The following is a 22,230-nucleotide window of genomic DNA, read 5'->3' as shown; positions in this document are numbered from 1 at the left end:
TGTGAAATAAAATATATAGTAGGTACATTGTTTTTTTTTTATTTTGCAGTGGATGTTTTGTTCATTCGAAACTCGGACGGTTTGTGTACAAACCCGTATTTTCATGACAAAGCGACAATTGCTGGTAAACAAATTTTGCTTCGTGGGTCAGCGGCAAAGGAATCGTTGTAATACATTGATAACAAACAAAAAATATATAAAATACCGCAATAATAGAAATAGACATTACGCCGTTTTAAAATAACGTAGAATTAGAATAGTAGTGTAGAGTACAAATAACGTAGTAAGTTTTTCCTAAAATAAAAATATTTTATTATAATATGAGAGTAGCAGACGAGCATGCAGTCGCCCTGATAGCAAATAGCTACTGCTAATAGCTATCCATGGACATCTATCAACCCCAGTTAGGATTAGGTTCCTACCTGAGGTCAGCCACAGGTGCATCGCTACCCCAGAGGACTAAGCAGGAACGCCGGAAAGTATGTCTCCCTTAACATACCCTTGAAACCAGAACACAACAGCGCTTAACACTGTTATTAGGTGTGGTGGTGGTACCCCCGGAGTCGAACCACGAAAGGTTCTACAACCTCAAAAATAGTAGTAATAAAATAAAATAGTTGTTCATGTAGTTGATTTTAATAACTAAAATAATTTAAGCATCATATAACAGAACTACAGATGTGAGCATTACGAGTATATGAATATGCCTCGAAAAATCTGGATAACAAATATATTAATTGAAAAGCAAACAAAAGGTGGTGAAAATATATTTATAGTGCTAATATTGAATAACCACAGATTAACGTGGTTTTCCATTTGTGTTAAAAATAATTCATACCATAAAAGTGCCATAGATACTTCAGCATATACATACTATCCATTACACAATAATAAAGTTCTGTAATTAAACTATGAAGACAATTATAACGGTCAAATTAGTACACGATGTAATAAAAAATATATAAAAAGGTGTTATATAAAACAAACGTAGATTTTTTGTAACATAAGAAAAGAGTCACGCCAGGGTATTAAGTAATTGTACATTACGAAAATAAAAAAAAATATAGAAATGAGGTTGGTTTTAATATAAATAAGATTTATAAGTACCTAAGTGAACCTATAAAAGATACAATATAACACAAAATAAAAAGGCACACGCAAAATTTATTAGTGACATACACAAATACATGGGGGTTACTACCATCTCTTAAAACAATATTATTTTAATCATACTTTTATAGCAAAATATGACAATTTCAGTTGGTTTTATACAATGGATAAGCGAAAAATTAATAAGGGCTTAAGTTTGTTCAACTGTGTATGACGGAATATTTTACTGTTTTAAGGAGGAAATAAACTTTCCTGAACTATGATGGTTTTCAAAAGATGGTGGTAGGCCCCAGGAATAATAACAGATTGCTATACCACAAACATTCTAAATTATACCATCATACATTTTCTAGCTGTATTTTATATATCATCGTAATAGTAAGTCTACTTATATGTCAATATTGTAATTACTCTATAGACCGTAATATAATTACAGAAATCCATAAGACTTTAATATCACTAGATGAATCACATCCAATAGAATTGTAAGTAATAGAATCTTTACCAATAACACTTTTGTTATTTTGGTCCAAATTGGAGTAAACTAAAGCACAAGGAATGTAACATCGCAACACAAACTAAATGATTACACGCAATTATTAATGTGTTGATAATTTTGTAATATAACAGGTTATAACGTAATTTGAAGTTATCATTAGTTAAATGGGTACATTAATTTGGTATTAACACAATGAAAAACTCTAATTATATTGCCGAATTAGACAATTATTACGTCATATTCTTGTTAAAATACTAAAAACACCTTAAACTTAAAAATAATCATGAGGAGATTACACAAGAGATTATTCTGAATAAGAAGTATAACAAAATAAATGACGCATATTCTCATTATTTTTGTGAACTTTTTAAGTAATAGAAACAATAACTTCCCAGAATTAAATCGATTTTAATCTTCAAATTAATTATTTTTATATCGATTAAGATTAATTTACTAAAATATATTTAGATTTTTTTGTATTCAATAATACAGATCTATGTATTTGTAGGAAAATATTACTTATATTTTTGCATTAACATTCGTAGGTTTATAAATACGCAAAACAAAATGGAAGGCTTGTAGGGAATTATGTTTGACTATAATAATATTAGAAGGAATAGATAGAGAGAAAATCCTAAACTAAAATCTAGGGTGCAAATCTAGGAAAAAGTTGTGTACTTACTCTTATGTAACTATTTGCTTAAACTTACGGCAGTATTTATTTTTTTCATCATATCTAAGATTAAATTTAATACCAACCTACACATCACGTCATCTATTACTGTAGTAAAATGTAATATATAATAAAAATAAAAATAATTGCTTAATCAATTTTCTACACTTAGTTATTCCGTTTACAATCATCAAGTAGAATAGTAACAAATTAATGTAAATCAATTCAGTATTCTGATAAACAATTTTTGTAGGTTTTTCTGAGTGCCTAAAAGTAGACACGAAATGTACTCAAGGCACTTAAGTGGCCTTATTGTAAGTGTCCGCGCTTGTATTTAATTTAAAACTTTTAAAATTTGATTTTAATATTTGCAATAGTTTTATCTACAGTATCATTTGTAAGTTTAAATGTATAGTTTTGAACGGAAATTTAATATTACACGTCAATATTACTTTAAAGTTTGAAAATATTGCTTTTCAACTCCATAGACTACAATAATTACAAATTAATGTACATACGTTTTATATAATACAATTTTATATATTTTGCCTAATTTTCCATAATATTCATATCAGATTAATACGCAATTACAAACTACATCGAAAGAAATGACCTAACGCCAGCTACACTAGAAATAGGATAAAGCACTTTAAATTTTGTGGTCATGGCTATAATATTTTTACAGAGACACAATAATTATGTCAATTTCATTAACTACTTATATATTTCTAATAATAATCGTTTCTTAAATTGATTTTATGGACGTAAAAATCTCCAAATTCATCTAGAATGTACCGTTAGTTAGATTGTTTGACGCGAATTCAAAGTCAAAGAAGCACTCGAATATAAAATAAGGCAGCTTGTAAAATACAATAATAATACCAAGACACTCAAATGAACACCGATCGTTGAACTAACCTGCTAAATCCGCATCAAACAACGTAAAGAAGGCACCGCTGAACCACTGCGAGCGTGATCTACGAACTCCCTAGCACCCTCGCGACGACCAACAATGAAACACGAAATGATCTCTACACGATTTTCGTTCCAGTCACGGAAACAGCTCGTTCAACCCGGGTCCTCCTTCGGGTCTAAGTTCGCCCTCCTCTCCTGAAGAGCTGCTAGCAACGCTTCCCGAACTTCTCGTTCTGAACTCCTCCACAATCGTATCAACTCCTCTTCGGATAATCGGGATAGTTCAGACCTGGCTCCGGTAGGCGAAACTCTTGGATAAGGTGGAGCGGGGGGCACATCGTTCTCTTGAGAAACTAGTATCTCCACACTGGCTCGATGAGTCGGACCGTCTATGCTTAGGTAGTTACGATTCGTTCTTTCCGAGACATCTTGATAGGACCTTGTGGAGGAACCTTCCGCTCGTCGCACCATCGGTGATGGCGTCCGAAGTCTAGTATTGATATCGGGGGGTGAATTAGTAAGGCAGCTAACATCTCGACTTAGCCTTCTACCTATATTTAGGCTGGTGCGTTCGTAAATTGAAGCGGAATCTGAACCTAGGACTGAGTCAGTACTAAAGCGTCTGACATTAAGACCGGCAAGGCTGCATCTTTTTCGACGGGACCTTGGTGAGCGAAGTTGACGCGGTGAACGACTTTGCCTAGGTGATCGACTGGAGGTTTCGGGTGACGGAGATAAGAATTTAGATTCTGTGACATCTTCTGACACCTCTGATATTTCTACCGCAACATTTTCTTTTATTGAATCCAACGAGTGGTCTCTTCCGCCTTGTTGTACCCTATTAAAATAATGAAACGAGTTACTAAAATCTGAACAAAATGAATGACTTTCTTAGAAAATGTGTACGTTAAAATTGCAAGTATGCTGTCCTAATTACCTCCTGATTTCTTGAATCATCTCGAAGAATTGGGCTTTACTCTTTCTTCTCCTACGCTGTTCGTGTTCCTTCTGAAACAAACGTGCTCTCCTGTTGTAAAATGCCAATCAAAATTAGAGCTATATTCTTAAACTTTAATTATTTAAGTATGTTTAATACAAGTTTGTTAGCAAAGTCGTGTTGAGGAAAATTTTAGGTGAACTCCACCTAAATTTCGTAATCTTTAAATTTGTCCAAGTTATGGAGAGAAACTTTATCCGGACAATTAGAGACTATTATAAAAAATCTCATTCCTGCCTGCATTTGTTAAGTTAACAGGTAAAACATCTTCATAAGCCTGAATATGTTCGTCATTTTAACGATTTGTTATGATTACTTGATTTGACCACAGAAAAAATACTTCTTTCACTAGAAATAGTTTTAGGTATGAAGAATCAGATAAATTGCCAGCCTGAAAGAGATTTTTGTTTACTATCATACAAGTTTGGAAAAAATTACCTACGAAGATGCTCTTGTACAACCTGGAATCTTTTATAGGTGGAATATTAAATATTATCGAGATATACTAAACATTTTACCCTTTTGACACTCTTCTGGAAGAGCGAGGTGAAGTGTCCTTGCCGGATAGTATTGACGAGCTCGCGCGCCGCGTGGTGAGGAGATACCAGCTCCACGCAGTTGATGAACCTGTATAGCTTCTGTAATAACACGCTATGTGACACTTTACGTTTGGAAAATATTAATTAGCTTAATAAATATTAGTGTTTTCATGTTTATTCGTAAGATGTTTTTATTTATGTTTGATTAATCTATACAGCTTCTGAAATAAGTTATAACATGTAAAACAAAACGAGATTGTAATAGATTTTTTTTTTAGATTTTGTTTTATGTAAATCATTAGTGAATCTATCCGATAATGACAACAAAGAGTGATCATTTATTCAGGAAGGTATTCTGCTATCTATTTAATCACAAAATTACCAAATATAATGTACTAGTATTGTACGACAAGAGTTTATCTTTTTTTTAATTATTTTTTTATTATTGAGTTTATCTACATTTTTGTACATTATGTTTTCAAATTTATATTTATTCCAATATTGAAATTGCCTGAACATTTTTGATCTATTAAAACCACTACCACCATCGGCTTAACTTCTTACCTACGTATATTTAACCGTTCATAAACCACCAAATCTGTACTCACCAGAAAATTAAAACATATATGTCTATCGTGTAGCTTGTGTAACTTCTCTAACATAAGGCTAACTTTATTGACTGTACCAATAAGATTATAACGACAAGGTCAAGTTGATATAAGATAACAAAGTCCAACGCAAGTGATTTATTCAGTCTTAGATGACTCTCAGCTCGGCGCTACTAGAGTGTAGCCAATAAAGTCTTCAAGTGTGAGATGAATGCAAATGTGAGGCAGATCGATAGCCACTAAGTTTCTAACTGGTGTACTAGTGAACTAAGCTTCAGTTTACTGATAGGTCTCGTTTCACTTAAACAAGTATTCATCTTAAGCTACTTGAATTTTCATCTAGTATTGAATAAAAACTTAGCTAAATTGATTATATCTACTACCAAAAGTTACAGCATAAACAAAGATACGAATATAAATTTTTTGAAACGTGTATTCATATTCTATACAGATCTTGTTTTGTCAATGGGTTGTGGGTTCAATTCGTATAAATTCAGACCTTACCTTTCTACTTACTTACTCATTTAGTTCAAACACGTTTTCCCTAGTTAGAACTAGTGTTACGTTATACTTAATTTTGAGGATTAGTAAATTGTAGTTTTAACAAACGCACTTAGTAATAACTACGTAGTTCTAACTGTTGAAAATGCTTTCTAACTAAAAATAGGTTATAACGTTAACATACATATACAACGTTAAATATATCACGGACAAAACTTGCCTGACTAAAAAACATAATATTCCTGCTCCTCCATATAGTGCCTTTAGGCTGGTGACGCAAAACGGGCAGCGTGTATTTATAAAAAAGGTGCTCCAAAATCAATATTAGACATCCAACGATCATTCCCACTCCGAGCAGAATAAATACTCCGGCCACTGCGGCCACGCCTGCAATCAAAAGGGGTGTAACTCAGCGAGATTTTATTGTCCAAATTATTTTTATGACGAATTTAATTACCTACCGACGTGCCGTGTATTGGGTATTGCCCATGATTTGAATAATGTTTGCGTCCGCTTGTTTGTTATTAAATATTATTTGTTTTGCAACATTATAACAATTCATAAATCATTAGGTTTGCTTTAACGAATATAACAGTTGTAAATTAATTACCGATAAACGCAAATATGAAACGTTTTGTATGGTACGAAAACAAGATTTTTTACGGGAAATACATCTGACTATTATAATCGGAAATACGTGAGTTATATATCATTAATGGATATTACAAAAGTAATTTGAAATTTACATATCATGCGCGTTATTGAAATTGAAACCACGAAACTCTTAGTGGATTCCTAAATATTTGGCAGAAACCACTTCCATTTTACACAGTAAATTTAGGATGCACAAATTCCATGCATAAATCATGAGTGTGCATAAAGATAGAAATGTAAAATACCTTGTAATAATGTTGCCAAGACATAAAATATTGAATGTTCTTCCAAATTACTTAAACCAATAAAATTGTTCAAACTGCACTCCTCTACAGAGCTTATAAATTATTTTTATATTTCAAAATTATTCCATATTTTAAAACTTTTTCAATATTGAGTTTAAGTTTTCTAAAATATAAAGTTGAACGAACTTATACTCACATATTGGATCGTCAGGCAATATCGGGACCGTCTAAAATAACTCTAATACCTCAAGGAGATTAAATAATGCCACATCCATCAATCACTCTTATTTTTTACGCTTATCGTAACTTGGATTTGAATAATCATCGTTTTTTTATGCAAATGCAGCCCAAAATGTCAATCAACAATTTTGCGAACGTGAATTTTAAATAATTTTAATCTGAACTTCTACAGCGACTAAAGGTGGCAAAAAATATTCAAATGCAATAATAACAACTGCCGGTGAAATTTCTTCATTCTATACTACTTAAAATTTTCTCGTCACCCATTCTCAACGTTATCCCAAATAAGAGGTAAACACACTTTACGTGTCATCTCATTTTTTCAGCGATAAATCCCATGTTTAATCTTTTAGGTCGGATGGTAGTAATACCTCTCCCTCATCGCTCGGAGGGTTGGATTAACGCGGGGGTGGCGATAAATTCTAATGAAATTTCCGGCAGAGATGAAACAGCTGACGATGTAGATATATGCAATATGCATTAGGATAGTGACATAGAACCTATTCACGTGACAGATTTCACTGCGCGGAATAAATCAACACGTTTCTTTACTATCGAGGAATTGAATCTGGAGGAAAATGTAAGAGCTTAAAAATATATTTACCTAGAGGTTTAGGTTGAATTCCGTAGTCTGGACTAAGTTTAAAACAGGGCAGAGCTCCATACCACTTTTCAGTAAGAATATCCATGTATCCATTAGACGAATATTTCGCTATAACCGCTGATATACTATCCTAAAACAACCAAGGGTTAAGTACAAGTTCTGATTTATATCAAACATTTATACTGTGCGCGGGAGATAAGTGATCATATTTATTAACGTCGCGGCGCCAAATGATAAAACACCAAAAACAATAACCGTACATCTGCGACCCATTAGTCTGCAACCAGTTAAGCGTTAAAAATTCTGCGAGCGTATCGTCACGAGTGAAACAAAAAACCAGTGGTGATTGTCTGTTGATTTATATATCTGGCCCGTGGAGGTAACCTCGGTATATTGAACCATGTCAAGATAAAATGACGTATAATCGGCTGAGTGTAAGCTACATGACACCCGACTATCGATCACACCATTAGCAGGCTTGTGTGCGTCATCCATCAATCTTAGCGCGCTAAGATCCAAAGTCGCTTCCCTGTCACTCAAGCTCGCTATCTACGTCCTTCTTTCTTAAATATAGATGTGTTTTACTAATATGAACGTTTTACTCCCAATATGTCCATTAACTTGATGTGATCGATGCTCATTTAGGTACTTTGCACATAAAATAAGAGTGGAAGTAGGAACTCCGAATTTTACGAGAACATACCTTCGGTGCTTTTATTACCTTCAGTGGAAATCCTTTTGCCATTCCAATTGCGTAAGTATCTTTGGTAAGAGCGTGGTCCCCAACTCTTTGGAGTTTACAACCGTGATCGGTGGCTCTATAATAGTCTAAAACTGGCGTATCCGCTATCAGTAAATCCAGAGTGCCATTTCTAAAAAAGTTTCATGATTTATACTCTTTTGTTGGAAACGTTGATTGCTTTGGCAAAAATACGCGTCATTTTTTTCTTCTTGTTTTTTTCTAAGTACTTAATATAAATTTAAATAAAATCACCTGAGCCGCTGAATTCCTTCTTCTATATCTTGTAGGGCATTTTGGCGCATATGTTGAGCTAACTGTGGATTATTTCGTAAGACGTGGTACTCTGCCACTGAAGATCTCGGTGTGCCAACTCGCAAAGACAGCCACTAAAATATACAAAAACTATTATTTACCATAAAAGATGCCATACACAACATGACAACACGATATAATGATAACATACTTACATTACTCCTTCCTTGATAGTCATCTACTGCGTTGTGAAAAAATAATCCGGCTATAAGAGCAGCAATATTGGCAGTGTAACTGGCAACAAATATCACAGAAAAGCCTCCCCAAACATTTATGAGGAATTTATTAGGCCAGCTTTTGGGTGCCTTAAAAGCCACTAAGTGTCCACATAATAAACCCCACATGACCCATAGAGCACTCGATATACTGAAGTTCTTTGATCTTTGCCGACCCCATGGATTGAGACCGAAGGGTGATAGCCACTCATAAATTGCGACGGCAATGGCGGTTACGTTAAGGGATGTAAATATTGCTATCCACAATTCAGGTGAAAAAGGTAACAGAAAAGCGAGCAATGGAATGTCGGGTCTTTGATTCGGAGCGGCTAATATTGATACTCCACTAAAAAAATACGGTTGACTAAAGTCAATTACTTCGGCTCTAGCAGTCGATACGCTTAAAGCTGCAAAAGACATATGGGCGGCTCCAGAAACTAAATCCCCAATAATACCATTCCATTTCTCGGGATCTTCTTGTGGATCTTCATCAACTGTGTACATCATTTTATCCTTATCCCTATCTAAGCCCTCATAGCCATTATGGTATTGTGAACGATAGCTTCGGTGATTCGACGAAAACTCATCAACATTTTTATTTTCGAATATTCTACGAAATGGTTTTACGAGTTTTCTGGATCCGTATAGGCCGTCTCCTACAATGTATAAGTGAAAATCGAACTCTAATTCTTGAGCAATATTTTCTAATAAATCCATAGCTAATCCGTAACAACAATGAGAGGCCATTTTATAAGAAGTGGTTGGTTTAGAAGTAGGAAAGAAGAAGTCGTCTACATCTTGATCGCTTTCTCTCTCAAGTTCATTGAATACTAAAGTTAAATTATCTCGATCTGAAGTTTGTGGCCGATGACAAAGAAGTCCCCGCAAGCACTGTCCGTCTTCGTCAAGTTCTCCTTCCATTACAAAAGGCGGAGCTAGAGCGGTAACTATGCGGAAAATAGTGCGGGCGCCGGCGGATTGACCGTGAGCAACAAGACGACCACCAGGCCAAACAATAGTTTGAAGCCTAACTGTCCTGCCTCTCACAAGTCCTACTTGCCTCCAAACGTTACCACCATTGGCACCAGCCACGAGGTTTAGAAATGTGAAAGTAGCTGTAAGGGCACGGTCTGGTCGCTCCGTTCCCCCAGCAAGTGATGCTGCAGAAGATATTCGCATTTCCCTGTAACAAATACTTAAAATCATTTTTTTATTCAATCTGTACCTACTTAGCGGTGATAAATTATTCACAGCTTAATATAGAATTTACATAAATTCTAAGGACACATAAATCAACCCTCTTTACAATCTCCCGAGATAAAAATGTAAGTTGAAATAGATGGTAGGAAATACCGTACTCAGAGCCTGGCTTTTACCGCAGAGATTGAAGATATGACTTAACCTCGCCTATGCGTAAAATATTTTGTCAAATTAGTTATAATTCTAATATTGTAAAGATTTTTAATATGTTGTGTATTCTTATGCCAATTTAAGACCGCGAAATATTAACCATGACTATTTTTTAAAGGCACAAGATTTTTTTTATAATATTGTCAAACTGAAAAATACACATCAATCAATCAATATTCACTTAAAATATTTTTATACACTGAAGCTTAGTTTCAACCTTACTGATCAAAGTACAAGTTACATTAAAATAAAAAAATAAAAATTCACAACTACTAACATAATAAATGGCTAAATGTCGGACCACCCACAGTGAAGGGTTCCGAAATTGGGATGAACATTTATTTACTAACAGCAAAAGTTGTTATATTTCTCTAACACTGAAATGGAAAATTCAGAAAAAGAGCATGTAACTAAATCAAAAATTACACAACTTATCTGATTCAAATCAATTTTCGTTGTAAGTTCTACTTTTACAGAATTTCATCCCATATAAAAGTTCCAAAGTCGTCACAAGGGAGACACTTGTGACGACTTTGGAAGCGCATGTCTTACAAACTTTTTACTTAAAACGGTTAATTTGCCCGCCAAGCCCATCTATATTGTTAAACCTTTTTAGAAAATCCTCACACGCCTACTTTTTACCAGACTGCAAAAACGTAATGATTTTCGAGTTTTAAAACGCCCTGCACCAGTTTGACGAATTTTAAAATATGAGGTGCCGTTGAATTCATCTAAATTATGGGAGTGACGTAGGAAAATTTTTTAAACAGTCGGATTTTTAGTTATAATAAATAATTCTACTTTCCCATATTTTAAAAGAATAAACATATGTGCTTTCCAATTTTCGTGTATAGTTATAGATAAGAATATGGCGGACAAAAATGGCAGGAAATTGTAAGGATTCCAATTTTTCACATTCGGCTACGGAACGTTAACTACGAATTATTTAATGTATTTATCAATAATATAAACATTAGGATGTATGTATTCCCTAGGAATTTAATAATAAAATTTCATAGAGAAAGCTTAATATATGCAACGCAGGCAACTAACTTTTTTTCGAATAACAAAACCAAGTCAGCAAAAGAATAGAATTCGCTTTGAGCGGTAAATATTCCTATGAGGATAATATTGTTGTGGCGTTCTTGTAATTTTACAAAGCAATTTACGAAGCATAACGTCAACTTACCTATATATACAGGTAAGCGTTTTCTGTGCAAAATAACTTTCCATTTTAATATACAGATATTCTACTCCCATTCCGTGTAAATTTCACCTCAGCTGGTATAATAGGAAAGAAATATGTGCATAACAGATATTAACAAATTCATATGAGTACCTTTTTACGTAGGAAATAGCAACGACAGATAGGAGCTTGAGTTGAATTTAAATATTACTTAGCCATTATTTTGAACGTTTTATATCTTAAAGTACTTGTACATTCAATTATTTAAAACATGAATGGAGCTTCAATTACTTTATTAGACCTATGTCAATTTTATATCTTTAAACTGTATACCTACACACATATTAAGTAAATACGAGTATGTAGTCAGTACGACAACAGACACAGTTTGATATTTGATTTGCGGTTGAATTCCCACTATCAACCAAACTAACTGTGGATTTACTCGTAACATTGGCACTCTATTTCAAAGACAAATAACAGAATATATGTAACGTGACAATATTAAAAGGTTTTTCTTTATATGTAATTAAATAACTCTTTTTCTACAAACACAAACTCAATATAAACCATTTAATACTTAATTTACAATCGTAAAGTAACATTAAGCTTGAAATATAAACGTTAAGCTTAGTAAACAACGTTTCCCGAATATTTATGTATTCTAAGTAGGATAACATTTTTAGTGTAAGCTACAAAATATGACCGTAAAACATTTGACGGAAGATATGTTGTGTGATCATGTTTTACGATGACTAACGTAAAAGTGGCACTGGGCGTAGTAAAAGTCTAGACGAGTGGCGTAATAAAAAGGAGATGATTGCGAATGAGGAAGGATTAAATAGCAACATGGGGGAGAGTGGAGTGATCACTGACCTGACCTATTTAGTCGGCCTAATTCGTAACGAACTAAAAAGGCACCATCCACGTCAAGTCATGTCAATGGTCGGCGATCATTCTGCAGAGTCAGCGTGCACAGGCTGGCTGGCTGCCAAAAATTTGCTTCCCTATCTATCGATTTATGCTAATACTAACCAGTTGGATCTGGATGTAACCCAAACATAATTTTTTATAATCACTCTAATTCGTTCTAACTCCAGTGGTTAGGCATTTTAGAGGCTATACACTAGTTGATAACAGCTGTTATTTTATGTACTACAAGCAACAAAAGAGCATAGACCAATAAAATTTGATGTTGTGTTGTGAATATTTTAGACTATGACTATTGACTATCCATCCCAAAATCACATTATTTAGGATTGTATAAGTACATTGTATAAGGCACTGACGTAAAATATAATTGAACATGCAGGTTTATTTAATTTTTGTCAACTTTATGTGTATAATTCCCAAACATTACGTACGCTTTTTTATATTTTTGATTTAAGTATATAAAATACAAGTACTTGCCCACTTAATTTTGTAAATTATGTTAGTTTACATTGAACAGAATACTTGGAACCTTTCGAAATTGAAATGAAAAATTTAATCCTTAACAAGACATTTGCCAGTAAAAGCATTTCAACTGTCGTCTTTTTGAAAGTTTTCTGTCACTCAAAAACCTTCAGCGTCTATTCAATATTGGTGAAAATACCCCTGAAATTCGTTCGTCGCTTAAAACGTTCGCTTTTTGGGTCATGGAGGCAATTAAAACGGGATCAGTTGGATTTGTCGAAAGGTAACTTAATATTACAGGCGACGGAAAGCATATCTACTGAATTATGTGTGCGTTAACTGATATACAGAGTGAGATGAACGTACGCGTGTGTGCAAAGACGATATAGTACACTGATTCGGCGATGTCCGGTGTTGTGGTGTATTACCAATCCATTTCACGAGAATTAATAGTACATCACATGTACCGTATAAGAAGGTATAGGTAACATGTCTATTTACGTTCTGAAAATAATTCTATATATAAAATTAAGTAATAAATAAGTTTGTATGCTTTATTCGGCATAGATTTTTTAAACGTGCATGCAGTCTACCTCATGCTGGATGTCCATCTGGATATTGCCGGCAATAAGCACCTGTAACCTCCATATGGAATTGGGGATCTACCTCAAGCTGATAACAGATGGGTTGCCACTCCTGAGGACTAAGACGAGAAAACCTACTATATCCTAGAATAGGTATGTCAGTGCTACCTCCCCAATCCAATTATACTGATTTTTCTATCTTACAAATTAAAACAGCCTAGAGTTTTAAATCATTGTGCAAATCCTGAATATAACACGGTGTAATAGCATTAACAACGTTTATTTTGAGCTTTTGATATTTTGCAACACGTTTGGATAGTAAAACATTTCGAATGGAAAATAAATAAAAATACTTTAAATCCACACAAACCGTGCCGCGGGGAGAACTTGTTAGTGAATAAAGTTTTCAGGTAGCTTTTATAAAATAGGAGTGCTTCGTTTAATCGCAGGCAAGTGGTCGAGTTTGTCAACTTTATTTACCCCACAGCTTAGCCTCGCTTGACGAAGCTCTATGGAGCTTTAGTCAGCTTAACTGTAAAGATATTTCGCCAATAAATACATCACATTTTACAATTGATTTACAAAAATATTTGTACATTGTTCAATTATATTAATTGAATTTTACATCACACTATACTTTAAAATATCAGCAACTGGCATAGTTTTCATTAGCATGTGAAGTTTACTACATTTTCAAATAATAATTTACAATAATTGTACATGTTTAAAAAGCAATAAATGTGTTAATTTTAAGCATATTTTATTTTTGGAAACACAATAAGTTATCGATGATGTTATTTAAAATCCATTAAATAGTTAGTAGTTTAAAATTTATCCACTAAATTATATTGTCATATATATCTATAGTCTGATTCATAATTAGGTGTCCAAAATGTAAACAAAGGTGTTGACCTATCAAGAAAATATGTTTCAAATGGTAGTTTCTTATTTTTGACGATATTAAAGTAATACAACAATAATAAAATAATAATTTAAATAAATTAAGATTAATTCACATTTTATAATATTTATATTACCTCAATTTCTTTTCATACAGTAATAATAATAAAAAACAAGGCTTATGGTAGAAAATTAAAATGTGACAATGGTAACACAGTCTGAATACGAAACATTTCTTGTGCCGGTATTTTTAAGTTTCGTAGCTAATATTATTCATTTTCGTGATAGTGATAGAACTCTAATGTTTTCTCGTTTTCATAGCACATTTGTTAAATTATGTATAGTTGTTAAAATTTTCGTTTTTTGTTGAATTTGTTAGTTTTTATTTCTTGTTAATTTAGACAGTGACATTTCTTTGTTTACATTTTGGACACCTAATTATAGACTATAGGATAAAAATTATAACCTAGATATTTTATACATAATATGAAAATTACATTTTATTATATCTGGAGGCACGGCAGTGCCTCCGCCAAGTCGAGCCAAAAATTATGTTTATTTTTAAAGCAAAAAGTCAAAATAACTATATTTTTCTTTGAATGTTCTTCCACAGCAACCACATATACCAATAGATATAATTATGTGTTTTAACTTAACTTCCACCTTAGTTCTTGTTTTATTTGCTTCTTACAACTATTACCTACTATTCTTATTTTAGTAATTTATAGTAAACCTTATCTAATTATATCACGTATTTAATCAAATAACAGGTTCAATTCTGTTGATAGGTCAAGTGTAGTTCTTTCGTGTAGTTTTTCTAATAAAGAAGTAGACGGGTGGGGATTGGATGACCGGTCTCGGTTGTTTCGGCAAACCTTTTTGTTACGCAGATAAATAAAACGTTGCTCCCGAGCGTCTTAAAGGTATCCGATGTTTTTCGACTAAACCAAAGTGATTGCCCCCTCTAGACGTAAGTGATAAATCGACCGAAAAACTCTAGTGTTACTTTTTGCAGAAACATCTTAATATTTTTGGAGGAGGGTTTTTATAAGCTACATCTCCGCTTTTATACAATATAAACAGGCGAAATATTTATTAAGAACAACTTGCTTACGTAATTTATTTTGCAAAATGTACTTTTTGCGTATGACGATAAAATCATTTTGGTCAAAAAGAAATAACAATCAGCATTAATTGCGAACTTGTAAAGATAAATTTATTGTTGTAACAAATCCCTTTAAAAGTTTTAATATTCTTTCATTTATCTACTAACACACAAAACTGAAAGTTTAATTACTTGCTTAAATTTAACAAAGCACTTTAAAGTTAGTTCCTCTTACTTCGCTGTTTTAGTTTAATTAATAACGTCCGTATTTAAAAGTCGACTGTTTCACTGTTTTTAAATAAGGAGTATACTGATATGCTAAGGTTTTTACTAATGTTATTCTTTATTAGCATTTGTTTTTAAACTAATTACAGTACACTAATAACAAGTAATTAATTTGAAAAATCAAAAACCCGACTGCACCAAAAAGGCTGAAGTAGAATTTCCAAAAGCAGTGAATTAGGCATTTTATTATTTGTATCCAGAAAGCCAAATACAAAGTTTCATAGTAGGTGTCTGCTTCAAAAACAAAAAAATGTTCAAACAATATTATCCTATTTTATTTTATCCTCGTAGTGTTCATTTTCGCTATATAAAGAACCTATGTGTAAAATTCCAGCACGCTTAGGTTCAGCGGTTTCCCTTTGCGTTGATCTCTGACACATCAACTCTCTCATTTAGTCAGACAGTCATCTCGATGTGTATATACGAATATATATGTACTAGCTGACCCGGCAAACGTTGTGTTGCCATATAAATAAAAAAATGTTAAGGATGAACACCCCTTATCACTTAGGTGTAAAAAAAATAGATAGCATTTCATTATTTTTATCCAACAAGCCTGATACAAAATGTCATAGTGTTTGCTTCAAAATTGACGATAGTTCAAATGAACTTTTAACCCTTATTTGACCCTCTACGGGGTTGATTTTTCGGAGGGGGGTAAATAAGTGCGTCCTTGTTCCTATCCAGAAAGCCAAATACAAAATTTTATAGTAGTTGCTTCAAAATTAAAGGATTTCAAAAAAACTGTTTTCCCCTATTTTACCCTCTTAAGGGTAGAATTTCCAAAAGGCCTTTCTTAGTACTTATTCAAGCTATATAGAGAACCTGTGTGCAAAATTTCAGAACTGTAAAGTCCTTGGTTTAGGCTGTACGTTGATTTCTGAAAAATGAAAAAGTCATTTAGTTAGTCAGTCAGTCAGTCACCTTACTGTTTTATATATATACCAATATGTTTTTATAATCTCCGTTTAATTTCCTTTCATTTGATACCCTACTCGATAGGTTCGGTTAACTTTTTTTTTAAATGTGTTACTATTTCGCGCCAAAAATCCGCCATTTTGATTTTTTTTTTACTAACACCTATCTAAGAACACTCGGGTCATTGAGACAAATATAATGACACTTTAACTGTTGAAATTCATCCAGCCGTTTGTTAGATCGGATCAAATAAAGAAAGACAAACATACAAGATACGCGCGAAAAACATAACCCTTCCTTGGCAGTCGGGTAAAAAGGTTTTATTTGTTTGGTATAGACCTGTATTTTGAACGTAATAATACATTCCTGATTTTTTAATAGTATTAGATTTTCGATAATTTATCGTGGTAAAATTCTTGTTATATTAATAGTGTTCACCTATCGGCAACCAGTTTCGGGCCATAGACAAGAATTAAATAAAGTAATAGATAATAATATATTTTCGTTATACACATTAACTATCAACAATAAACATTAAAATTAGGCACTTACCGGTCAAAACGTGCGTTGCCTAGTCATTCAGAATTCATAAATCAACTTTGTGTGTATGTGAAAGCAATTATGTTGAACAGGGTCAGAGGCAGTTGCCATTGTGCGTTTAGTAAACAGGTAGCAAGTTAAACTTCTCATAGAACAAGCAACCCTTTTGCATATTTTATTTAGCGAACACAGAAACAAGTATTGTACCTACGTATTGTAGGATCAGTACCCTTACCATGAGTTTTCAAAACATTCCACAATTTTACGTTACGTTTACTCAATCCAATATTCTGTTCCGTTTGCTTCAGTAGACTGAGTAAACTTAACAATAAGTAAGTGCTCAAGTCTTTTTGTCTGCCTCACATGGTCGCAAAAAAGAGAGACAAAACATAAAGCGCCATTTTGTCAATTTAGACATTTAATGTCACGTTACTGACACTATAGTTCTGATACAATCCGCTAGAGGCGCTGATTGGAAATTGTATGGGCAAATACGTAAACAAATACCAAATCAGTCTTATTTTTCAAAACGTAAAAACACATGGTAAGGGTACAGTTCTCTACCTACTTACATATGTAAAGCGCCACAGATTGCTAATGCGCTAAGTTAGTTAGAAAAGCTCGACTCTGTACGTTTCAATTTAATGTTATTAATTTAATTAAACATAGTTTTTTATTAATTTATATCTTATCAAATCGGATAGAGGTACCTATTCGTAGTGTATCACTGTGAAGTGTTTGTTTCTGATCGGATGTCATGAATGTATGCGAATGAATGAGTGTAATAAAACAGAATGCTTTGTTCATCTATTTCTAACACATGTTCAAGAGCTAAATCTTAAAGCATTCAAATTAAATCCTTCACATAAAGTATTTTACACCTAGACCTCAAAGCATTTTACACGTAATTTACATAATGTTATAAATAATATTCCTCTATGTAGATTAAGATTTCTTTCTGTAGCAGGCGGCCAAAATTTCTATTTCATAATACGAGTATTACACGGGCTTAAAATGTTGCAAAAGTCCAACAGAACATTCCCGGGTTTATTTCCACATAAAGTTACGCGATCTATGCGGTTTGAAGTTAAAACGTCATATCCGCCTTGCATATATAAAGTTCACAGAATTCTATTGTAAAAGTGTATAAAAGGTCTTTACTAAGTTTAACCATTTCGTCGGCCAACAAGTCAGAATTTTGTGTTAAATTGTTCGGAAATACGAGAAACGAACACGATTTTCTGGTTTGAAACGTTTTAAACATCACGCATCTTCAGTTAAATTTGCTTTTATTGTACTTCATATAAAAGACATAGGAGTTGTTGAAATATATGTATTAAGCTCCTTTACAATGGTTATTGAATTGTATGCATTAAGCCCCTTTACAACGGAATATACTATTATAGACACGCTTCTTAACAGCTTAGAAGTCCAGTGACTATCCTTAACTTTCCAATTTAAATTCAACTATATAAGTACCATATCTATTGAAATTTGTAATAGTAATATTAGCAGCAAAAGGTGACTTACGATATTTCATTCGGCGACACATTCGGTCGTCCCTTGAACCCAATTTATTTAAAGGCTGTTGTTCCGAAAATATGACCCCTCTGGGATTACTATTATTGTTATCTTAGTCTGTGTGGGTAAAATGACGCCCACAATCAAAACAATGCTTTAGGTTTTTGGCCCGAGGGCATATATCGAATCTTATCCTATTACGTATACTTGTATAAATTAGGTACATATCATAGCGTTCGTACATGCTTATCTCTGAAAACATTTAATCGAGTTAAATCAAAGTTTGTGAGTATGTATGATATCACAGAAGTTGGTACTGTTGTCTAGTTCTATATTTTACTTTTTGAGATAAAATGTCTATTCGTTTCAGTTTATAGCATAAGAATTGACAGAGCCAATATTACCGTCAGGTATAGGAGTAGGTGCATTTTATACGATTTAGTTCAATATAATAGAGGCAACAAATGGTAGCCCTGCGAAATTGATGGAAGCGTCATTACCCTCTGTAACTAAGTTAGCCGTATATAAATGTCTTATAAAACCTTTGAAACGAACATAGCAACGCAAATCTGCGTTGATGTGATAGATACGACGGTGGTGTCGCTAGCCGAAACGCAAATAGTTCTAGCATTTTACTGTATTACGAAACATAAATTTTCATGCAAACTTTCATTTCGTATCTGCTTCTGCATTTCCCAGGTGGGTGGTAAAGTATACGAAGTAGATGTACTTACATAACGGATTAACCGACAACCACGTAACTCCAAATGTTGAAAATGTTTCAGACTACGCCACTTGTACCTCATTCCATTAGTAGGTCAAGTGGAAAGTCTGCCGTTAGCGTTGATTGGCTGATGCTCTTAACTGAACGAGTAGGTATGCTGTTTTATGCTTGTGGTAAAAATACGCGACATATTTGTGAAGGAGAAAATTGATCGATTGTTATATTTTCTATTTTTATTAGGTTGTTGAAACGAACGTTATTCCATCAGATGGTAAGTGGTCTCTGCCACCCATGGACTGATATCAACCGCTACACGTTATAACTAAGTTACAACGCCTCGTGTAAATATCTCTCCCATACCCTCTAGAACTAGATAATAAGGAAGAAACAGGTGCCTTCGGAGTCTTACCACAAAGGGTCCTACCACTTATAATTTAAATAAACATATACTGATACATATTATTATTTTTATAAGTAATTCAGTTTTAAACAGTTTGCTTATTCTTAAGAATTAAAATAATAAAATAAAAAGTTGAAAAAGTACTAGTAAAGTTGAATACTAGACAAGGCCATTGCGACAAATTGCAATGACAGATAACATTGTGGCACAAGTTCAAAGTTCCGACATATCTAAAGCGAAGCCTGACTTCCATAAATTATACAAAATGGACGAGAATAGTACACTCGTAGAATAACGCGGTTTTATAGTTCTAGTTACATTTACGAAACACCCGCGAAAATTTAATGTTATGTAACAACAAATGTAACATGTTGCATTAACTCGTAAAGGATTTAGTAGAACTCTATAATTCGATTGCGATGGCAGCATTGCTACAAGTATAAGTTTTTTTTTTATATATAATATGGGAGTAGTAGACGAGTATACAGTCCACCTGATGGTAAGTGGCTACTGCCGCCCATGGACATCTGGAATCGACCCCAGATAGGATTAGATATTCCTTCCTGAGGTCGGCCACAGATGCGTCGCTACCCCTGAGGACTAAGCTGGAATGCCTCGGAAAAGTATGTCTCCCTTACCACACCCTTCAAACCAGAACACAGCTGCACTTAACACTGCTGTTATTAGGTAGAAATAGGTGTGACGGTGGTGCCGCCGGAGTCGAAACACAACCTACCACCTTCAAAGTATGTATGAGTATGTATGTGTTAAAGCCTATGCTAAAACGTAAGCAGGTGCACGCTTCCGTCACCTTTCGTGTTTGTATTAAAAAAGGTAGTAATAGCGCCAAGGACAGGCGTGCGTGCGACGACTTATAGTATCAGAGTTTAGTGTCAATAGAAAACAAAAAGATTTAAGTGTTTCAAATAAAATCTTGAAGCATGCTTTCTGATCATCATTAAGGGTGAAGTACTGATGACTACAACATAGGTCTAACCTAGCGTAGGCACTAGTTGCAACACTTTATTTACTTGTACTTAGTTTTAATTAAGTTTTTGTATTACAAAGTTTTGTAAGTGAAATTTAGTTATGAATAAAGTTATTCTTATTATTTTTATTTCTATCGTGTAGCCATAGCACGAGATATAATACCAAATTACACAACGGAATCTTGGATAATTAGTCCGTTGTTATATAAACGTTAAAAAAAGAATACCGATAAATAGGAACATCATTGTAGGTACTTTAATTCCAACAAGTGCATGTTGTATTACAATGCAATGTTCCGGGTGAAGTCATTAATTTTCTTATTCTAACTGGCATAGTCCTAATTGATAATAACGTATTTACGACTAGCTGACTCGGCAAACTTTGTACCGCCTCAAAATCTATTTATCAAGTATATTTCATATAAAATATAGCCTATGTTACTCGTAGATAATGTAGCTTTCGAATGGCGAATTTTTAAAATCGGTCCAGTAGGTTTTGAGCCTATTCATTATAACCAAACAAACAAAGTTTTCCTCTTTATAGTATTAGTGTAGATGAGTAATTAAATTATAAAATCTACTTCATCATCGCTTATTTACTCTCGAAAATCTACTAAATGCGAATAACTCACTTCACAGTTTATTGCAAGTTTTAAGCACCTAAGTTTAAGTGCGCTGTGAGTAGGTACACAAACAGAAACTTACATTAAATTTTTTGTAAGATTTTTTTTATAAAATAGTAGCAGACGAGCATGCAATCCACCTAATGGTAAGTGGCTACTGCCGACCATGGACATCTGCAATCAACCCCAGATTAGATTAGATTTCTACCTGAGGTTGATCACAGATACGCCGCTATCCCTGAGGTCTAAACCACAGAATACTCTACCACCTTAAAAGATACATTAAGAATTAAGCACGACCTTCACGTTAGTAAACTATAGATATGTCGGGAATGTACTTAACATTGATCTATGTTGCGCTAAGGCAGAACCCCCGTCACATTGAAATAGGTTCAATGAGAGGAATAGACGAAATGCCGACGTCCATCATTAGAGCCGAACTAAACGCCTCTTACATTAATTAATATCCATTAACGGCTTTCCCCGACGTATCCCTAATAATTAAGGGTACTGATTTACTCGTTTTCTTATCTTGAACTTACACTGATTATGTCTTTTGTTAGTCATTTTTCGTATTTCACAGACAGACACGTTTGCTTATAACTATGACTAAAAAAAAAATAATTGCATTTCGAGAAATATTAACCAGTTAGATTTTTAATGTAATTAAACTTGTAGTATATACAAGAGCTCATTGAACTATGTATTTTCTATTGCAAATCCAAAATGCTCTCTACTTTTATCCCACACGGATACTCTTGTAGGTTAATTCTTGTGTAATCTCCTGAAGGTGCAC

General features: G+C 33.6%; 1 protein-coding gene across 1 annotated transcript in view; it reads right to left on the bottom strand.

Annotated features, from left to right (window-relative positions):
- Positions 1 to 1,376: 1,376 nt before the first annotated feature.
- LOC140750916 (uncharacterized) overlaps positions 1,377 to 22,230 on the bottom strand; it is a 30,958-nt gene continuing 10,104 nt past the window's right edge. The window contains exons 6-13 of the mRNA XM_073084659.1: positions 8,795 to 10,037; positions 8,580 to 8,713; positions 8,307 to 8,457; positions 7,586 to 7,715; positions 6,063 to 6,229; positions 4,713 to 4,832; positions 4,135 to 4,205; positions 1,377 to 4,035 (exon numbers count right to left, since the gene is read on the bottom strand). Of these exons, the coding sequence (XP_072940760.1) occupies positions 3,351 to 4,035; positions 4,135 to 4,205; positions 4,713 to 4,832; positions 6,063 to 6,229; positions 7,586 to 7,715; positions 8,307 to 8,457; positions 8,580 to 8,713; positions 8,795 to 10,037 (2,701 nt within the window). The 3' untranslated portion in view covers positions 1,377 to 3,350. The remainder of the gene's footprint in view (positions 4,036 to 4,134; positions 4,206 to 4,712; positions 4,833 to 6,062; positions 6,230 to 7,585; positions 7,716 to 8,306; positions 8,458 to 8,579; positions 8,714 to 8,794; positions 10,038 to 22,230) is intronic.

The sequence above is a fragment of the Epargyreus clarus genome, unplaced genomic scaffold (genome assembly GCF_041222505.1).
Source record: "Epargyreus clarus isolate Ecla_fem2 unplaced genomic scaffold, WU_Ecla_fem_2.2 ptg000021l, whole genome shotgun sequence".
NCBI lineage: Eukaryota > Metazoa > Arthropoda > Insecta > Lepidoptera > Hesperiidae > Epargyreus > Epargyreus clarus.
The sequence above is the reverse complement of the archived record's forward strand: the minus strand, read 5'-3'. Positions and strand labels throughout refer to the sequence as shown.